The following is a 7,079-nucleotide window of genomic DNA, read 5'->3' on the forward strand; positions in this document are numbered from 1 at the left end:
TTCCCTGCTTAGGCTGCTGCCCCCGCGACCCGACCTCGGATAGGCGGAAGAAGATGGATGGATGGACTTTGTAAATGACTGAGACATATTCTAAGTACATTGTGGTTTTTAAACCGCACCAGTTTTTTTCCTTAGTTTTCAACGTAGGTCAAGTGTTTTGCCAAGAGTATTATTTTTAGTATGTACATTTTCAGAATGTACTTGTTCTATTTTGGCCAAAGTAAGACAAAGACAATAATCTGAAGTTGTCTTTATTTTTAAGTTATGCCATGATTTTACCAGTCCGGCCCGCGTTGGAATAGATTTTCCCCCATGCAGCATTTGAGCTAAAATGAGTTTGACACCTCTGAACTAAGGGATGTAGTCCAAATTTATGATTCATTCTGGAAACTTTTGTGTCTATAAATCATGTTTTGTCTCGTCAGGCTCTATGGATAACACCGTTCGCCTTTGGAACGCCACAAAAGCGTTTGATGATTTGGAGACTGACGACTTCACTGCAGCTACAGGACACATTCACCTACAAGATAACTCACAGGAGCTTCTGCTTGGCTGCTACACAACTAAATCCTCACCTGTCATACATCTTCACTTCACCCGCAGAAATCTACTGTTGGCTGCAGGTGCCTACAACCCTTAGGACTTTATTGAATAGAGAAACCAACAAAAGCTTGAAATGAACATTTCTTCCTTAAAGTGACTGATAGTATTAGGCACTTTAAGGATGACACGTGATGACACGTTTTGTAAATTATGTTTTGTAACGACTACACTGGACCTAAAGGAAGTCCTAAGAATGTGCCACTGTACCTGGTAATTATGTTAGAAATCATTTTGTATTATATTATTTTATGGCTAAACATGTAAATAAAAAAAGTGTTTTTTATGTTTTGGCCATAGATCTTTATTCTTAACATAAGGAAACCAAACAGTTATTTTATTACAAGTACACCCAGATGCCTTCTCCACTCCCAGCAGTCAGACATGGTCAAGATCTGTAAAAGACATACTCATGTTAGTTAACTAATACATTCATGTGTTATTACATTAAGTAGTATGTACTTACATTACTTTTCAGTGACGGCGGCTTGTTTCTTGGGTTTCAATCGGAAGAAAAGGCCAATAGCGACTAGGGTGGCATATGTGGCCAGAACACACTTGAGAAAAGAAAAGTTATAAATCAAACTTGAAAAATAGGTCAATAGTGTATTTACATAACTTCTGCCAACTTACATTTCTCCTGCCTGTGATGGTGTATGAGTTGAAGTACTTTGCAAGTCCAGTGAACTGGGGATGCGATCCGCTGTCATGACCTCCCATGATGGATGTTGTTAATCCTACATTAGGATAAAGACAAATGGATGTATTAGCATACGAATAAACGACACTGTCTCGGGCTGCACAATTAATCGACATCAAGGTTTTAATTGATGTTGATTTAACTGGCATTTGAGTGGCAAACATGTTCGCAAATCAGAATTGTTGAGCCTCGTGTTTGTTCGTGTTTCTCTTTAAACGGGGAGAAAGACGTTTCACAGGGTAAAACTTTTTCAAGACCATCTTAAGAATAATTTAAGACCAGTTCACAGCCATAAGGACAAAATAATACAACAACAAAGTAAAATCAGAGGTTCAGAATGAATTGTAAGTACCGTATATTCCGGACTATAAGGCGCACTTAAAATCCTTTATTTTGCTCATAACTTGACCGCCTAATGTACGGAATAATTCTGGTTTTGCTTACCGACCTCAAAGCAGTTTTATTTGGTACATGGTGGAATGATAAGTGTGACCAGCAGATGGCAGTCACACATAAGAGATACGTGTAGACTGCAATATGATGGCAGTCACACAAGAGATATGTGTAGACTACAATATGATGGCAGTCACACACAAGAGATTCATGCGGACTGCATTATGATGGCAATATAACTCGAGTAAACAACACCGACTAAATCGTTGAGCTTATACTTACCCATCTTACGCAAGTCATTTGGCTTTGCTGTGGGCTTTTGTTAAGTTTTCTCCGCTGCTATGCTTAGCAGTAACAACGCTGCGTGTACAGCACACTAGCTAGTGGTGCTCAATAAATTCTGACGGGTCAGCACAGGTAGCCTACTTTTGTTCCGTTTTAGCGTCCTCAAAAATCCAAACATTTAAAAAGCAAGATTGATGTTTATGCATGTTTTAAAAAAAAAAAGTAACATAAAAAACATTTTAAGACCTTTCAAAATCATATTTAAGACCTTTTATGAAATTTTAGGAGAATTTTAGACATTTTAAGGCCTTAAATTCCAAATTATTGGATTTAAAACTTTTGAAGACCCCTCAGATACTGTTTCACTGTAGCGCTCTGAGCGCGTCTAACGGTAGAATGAACTTAACACAGTGAGCTCTCTTTTTAGTCAGTTGGAATCTTTGTCTCAGTGGGTGGAGAGCGGGGCGCCAGATTTGCACACATAGGAAGCATGTACAGAGAGCCTCGGTAAGTAAGTAACTATAATCAGGAGGAAATGTGGGAATATTTCAGCATCAAATTGAATGGGCGTGGACAAACAAGCGGGTATGCCATGATCACGTGGAACAAAAAGACAAACTTCAGCCTTGTTTTTAGAACTCGGGAAAAAAAGTTCTTAATTTAATTTGTTTACAGAAATTACCGTATTTTTCGGATTATAAATCGCTCTGGAGTATACGTCGCACCGGCCGAAAATGCATAATAAAGAAGGAAAAAACAAATATATGTCGCATTTTTAGGGGAAATTTATTTGATAAAATCCAACACCAACAATATACATTTTAAAGGCAATTTAAAATAAATAAAGAATAGTGAACAACAGGCTGAATACGTGTACATTATATGACACATAAGTAACCAACTGAGAAGGTGCCTGGTATGTTAACGTAACATATTATGGTAAGAGTCATTCAAATAACTATAACATATAGATAGATAGTACTAGATAGATCAGGGGTGCCCATTACGTCAATCGCGAGCTACCAGTCGACCGCGGGGGGTCGTCAGTCGATCTCCGGCCAGGCTTTAAAAAAAAATAGACCTAAAAATTAGTGATCATCAATCTTCACCAAGACGTCACTTAAATGACATTCACGGTACCGGAGGGTCTTGTGAGATGACCCTGGCTGCTTCAAGATCATTATTATGAAAAATGACCGAGAGGAAGGCGAGAAACACTTTTTATTTCAACAGACTCTCGCGCCGTACCTTCCGTCAAAACTCTAAAGGCCGACTGCACATTTCCTATCTTCACAATAAAAGCCCTGCTTCATGCTGCCTGCGCCAACTAAATACAGAGTCTCGGAAAACTGGCGTGCACAAGTGATCCCTCAGAAAGCTGGCGTGCACAAGTGATGTGCACGCCAGCTTTTGTTCTCATGTGTGGCACCTGAAAACAAGGTTATGATGATTGACAGTTTATAACAGGGGTCACCAACCTTTTTGAAACCAAGAGCTACTTCTTGGGTACTGATTAATGCAATGGGCTACCAGTTTGATGCCAGAAATAGCTAATTTGCTCAATTTACCTTTAATAAATACATCTCTATATATATAAAAATGGGTATTTCTGTCATTCCATCGTACATTTTTTTTCCTTTTACGGACGTTTTTTTGTAGAGAATAAATGATGAAAAAAACACTTAATTGAATGGTTTAAAAGAGGAGAAAACAGGGAAAAAAAATGAAAATTTAATTTTGAAACATAGTTTATCTTCAATTTCGACTCTTTAATATTCAAAATTCAACCGAAAAAAAGAAGAGAAAAACTAACTAATTCGAATCTTTTTGACAAAATAAAAAAAATAATTCATGCATCATTAGTCATTTTTCCTGATTAAGATTAATTTTAGAATTTTGATGACATGTGTTGGATAGGTTAAAATCCAATCTGCACTTTGTTAGAATATGTAACAAATTGGACCAAGCTATATTTCTAACAAAGACAAATCATAATTTCTTCTAGATTTTCCACAACAAAAATTTTAAAAGAATTTCAAAAGACTTTGCGATAACATTAGAATTTGATTCTAAAGATTTTCTAGATTTGCCAGAATAATTTTTTTGAATTTTATTCATAATAAGTTTGATGAAAAAATATTTCACAAATATTCTTCAACAAAAAAACAGAAGCTAAATTGAAGAATTAAATTAAAATGTATTTATTATTCTTTACAATAAAACAAATACATTTACTTGAACATTGATTTAAATTGTCAGGAAAGAAGAGGAAGGAATTTAAAATGTATATATGTGTTTAAAAATCCTACAATCATTTTTAAAGTTGTATTTTTTTCTCTGAAATTGTCTTTCTGAAAGTTATAAGAAGCAACGTACAAAAATAAGTGAATTTATTTAAACAAGTGAAGACCAAATCTTTAAAAATATTTTCTTGGATTTTCAAATTATATTTGAGTTTTGTCTCTCTTAGAATCAAAAGTGTCGAGCATAGCGAGACCAGCTTGCTAGTAAATAAATAACATTTAAAAAATAGAGGCAGCTCACTGGTAAGTGCTACTATTTGAGCTATTTTTAGAACAGGCCAGCGGGCTACTCATCTGGTCGTTACGGGCTAACTGGTGCCTGCGGGCACCGCGTTGGTGAGCCCTGGTCTATAAATTAATTTCACATTTTAATGTATAATCGCAATTCTGGTGAGAAAAATTACAATTAAGTTTGTTCTCAAACACTTGTCCAAGAAGACCATGGAAAATTCACGTTAAAAATCAATGCGTACGGTTTACACTACACTAAGCTTATTCATCCATTCATTTTCTACCGCTTGTCCCGATTGGGGTCAATGATTTATATGATTATTTGTAATAATGCTACCGATGTCACCTCAGTATGATAGCCATATCATTCCGATGTTACAAAGTTTGAGGTCTTTCCTGACTTTATTTAACCAATGTTGTCCTTTGGTAATAATTTTACCAGCAAGCTGACATTGACTTGCTTTGCCTTGTTAGCATAGCAAGCTAGAGTACTACAGTGAGGTATACTAGCTGGCACATTTTTGTAAAGGTGCAAAATTACATTGCAATGCATTTATTTAAAAATCATCCATTGACAGAAAAGAGTAAGTAACAAGACGCCGTGTTCTTACCTCTAGCACACAAACCTTGAGAAAATAGAGAGAGACGTGTGCCCTTCAAGTGAGTGAGGCCTGGACGCTGAAACGGAAGGGAAGTCCCGCCTACTTAGTGTCGTTAGAATCTCTGTTACTATTGGTTGAACAAACGACCTGATGAGATGTTAACACAACGTGGTTACTGAATGGCCAGACAAAATGTCAATCATTTTTTGGTTCATTGTGATTCGCCGAATTTGGACACGCCTGCGAGACGCCGGGGCGAGGAGGAGGAGGAAGCTTCCGGAAGGAGAGACGCGGAACTACCAAACATTTGGAGTGAATTTGGCGGCGGCGAGAGTGTCTAAATCTGTTTTGGCGGTTGAGCATAAGCTGTTTTGTGACTGGATCGAAATGGAAGGGGATAGTGACGGGATGTATGAGGATAGTATGGAAATGGATAGGACTAGAGGGGAGAGACGCCGCGGTGTGCGGCGTCTTCAGTAATGCGGACGTTGTACCGATCCGTTGTGGTGAAGAAGGAGCTGAGCCGGAAGGCAAAGCTCTCAATTTACTGGTCGATCTACGTTCCCATCCTCACCTATGGTCATGAGCTTTGGGTCATGACCGAAAGGATAAGATCACGGGTACAAGCGGCCGAAATGAGTTTCCTCCGCCGTGTGGCGGGGCTCTCCCTTAGAGATAGGGTGAGAAGCTCTGCCATCCGGGAGGAACTCAAAATAAAGCCGCTGCTCCTTCACATCGAGAGGAGCCAGATGAGGTGGTTCGGGCATCTGGTCAGGATGCCACCCAAACGCCTCCCTAGGGAGGTGTTTAGGGCACGTCCAACCGGTAGGAGGCCACGGGGAAGACCCAGGACACGTTGGGAAGACTATGTCTCCCGGCTGGCCTGGGAACGCCTCGGGATCCCCCGGGAAGAGCTGGACGAAGTGGCTGGGGAGAGGGAAGTCTGGGTTTCCCTGCTTAGGCTGTTGCCCCCGCGACCCGACCTCGGATAAGCGGAAGAAGATGGATGGATAGAGGGGAGAGAGGAGGGAGTGAAGTAAAGTCGAGTGCTAAAAGAGTGCATGAAGACGATGAAGAGGTTGATAAGAGGAAAAGGGTTATGGTGGATGAATATAAGATAATTCATACATTTAAATCAAACCAAGATATGAATGACATTAGTTTGATGACACTGGTTAAGGGATTAAAGAAGGACATTGGAGAGGTGGAGATAGCGAAGGTGCTCAGGGACGGACGGCTGTTGATTAAATGCAAAAAATGAGAGCAAAAGAACAAAGCAATGCGATTGCAAAAACTGTGCAACAAAATAATAAAGGAAAAAATTGAAGTGGGAGAACGAAAGGGGGCAAGAGGAGTCATGACAGGAATCCCAAGAGGAGAAAATTCAGATGATCTGAAAAGAGAAATAAAAGGAGGAAATGTCACTATGATGAAAAGAATGATGGCATTTAGGAACGGTGAAAAGACTGAGAGCGAATCTGTCCTAGTGCAGTTTGCAGAGGAGGTCCTACCCGAGAGAATCCATCCATCCATCCATTTTGTACCGCTTATTCCCCTTTTGGGGTAGCGGGGGGCGCTGGCGCCTATCTCAGCTACAATCGGGCGGAAGGCGGGGTACACCCTGGACAAGTCGCCACCTCATTGCAGGGCCAACACAGATAGACAGACAACATTCACACTCACATTCACACACTAGGGCCCATTTAGTGTTGCCAATCAACCTATCCCCAGCTGCATGTCTTTGGAAGTGGGAGGAAGCCGGAGTACCCGGAGGGAACCCACGCATTCACGGGGAGAACATGCAAACTCCACACAGAAAGATCCCGAGCCTGGATTTGAACCCAGGACTGCGGGACCCAGAGAGAATCATGATTGGGTATTTAAGCTTCTATGTTAGAGCTTACGTGCCACCCCCAGTACGTTGTTTCAAGTGCCAACGCTATGGGCACATAGCTAGTGTGTGTC

The 7,079-nt window shown here is 40.0% G+C and overlaps 2 protein-coding genes across 3 annotated transcripts in view; one reads left to right on the forward strand and one right to left on the reverse strand.

The window, feature by feature from the left end:
• taf5 (TAF5 RNA polymerase II, TATA box binding protein (TBP)-associated factor) overlaps positions 1-886 on the forward strand; it is a 36,464-nt gene extending 35,578 nt beyond the window's left edge. For both annotated transcript variants that reach the window (XM_061880956.1, XM_061880955.1), the window contains exon 11: positions 426-886. In XM_061880956.1, the coding sequence (XP_061736940.1) occupies positions 426-640 (215 nt within the window). In that variant the 3' untranslated portion in view covers positions 641-886. The remainder of the gene's footprint in view (positions 1-425) is intronic.
• On the reverse strand, positions 880-5,265 carry atp5md (ATP synthase membrane subunit k). The gene is made up of 4 exons (XM_061880957.1): positions 5,124-5,265; positions 1,234-1,337; positions 1,067-1,157; positions 880-995 (listed from the first exon to the last, which is right to left on the reverse strand). Exons 2-3 carry the CDS (start codon positions 1,318-1,320, stop codon positions 1,068-1,070), a joined length of 177 nt encoding a protein of 58 aa, XP_061736941.1. The 5' UTR covers positions 1,321-1,337; positions 5,124-5,265; the 3' UTR covers positions 880-995; position 1,067.
• Between the last annotated feature and the right edge of the window lie 1,814 nt (positions 5,266-7,079).

This window comes from Nerophis ophidion, linkage group LG20 (genome assembly GCF_033978795.1).
Source record: "Nerophis ophidion isolate RoL-2023_Sa linkage group LG20, RoL_Noph_v1.0, whole genome shotgun sequence".
Lineage (NCBI taxonomy): Eukaryota > Metazoa > Chordata > Actinopteri > Syngnathiformes > Syngnathidae > Nerophis > Nerophis ophidion.

Excerpts from the sequence above, each read along its gene's own strand:
- atp5md (XM_061880957.1), bottom strand. The coding sequence starts at position 1,320 with ATGGGAGGTCATGACAGCGGATCGCATCCCCAGTTCACTGGACTTGCA. Across the intron at positions 1,158-1,233 it reads CCATCACAGGCAGGAGAAAT|TGTGTTCTGGCCACATATGC; the intron begins GTAAGTTGGCAG and ends TCTTTTCTCAAG.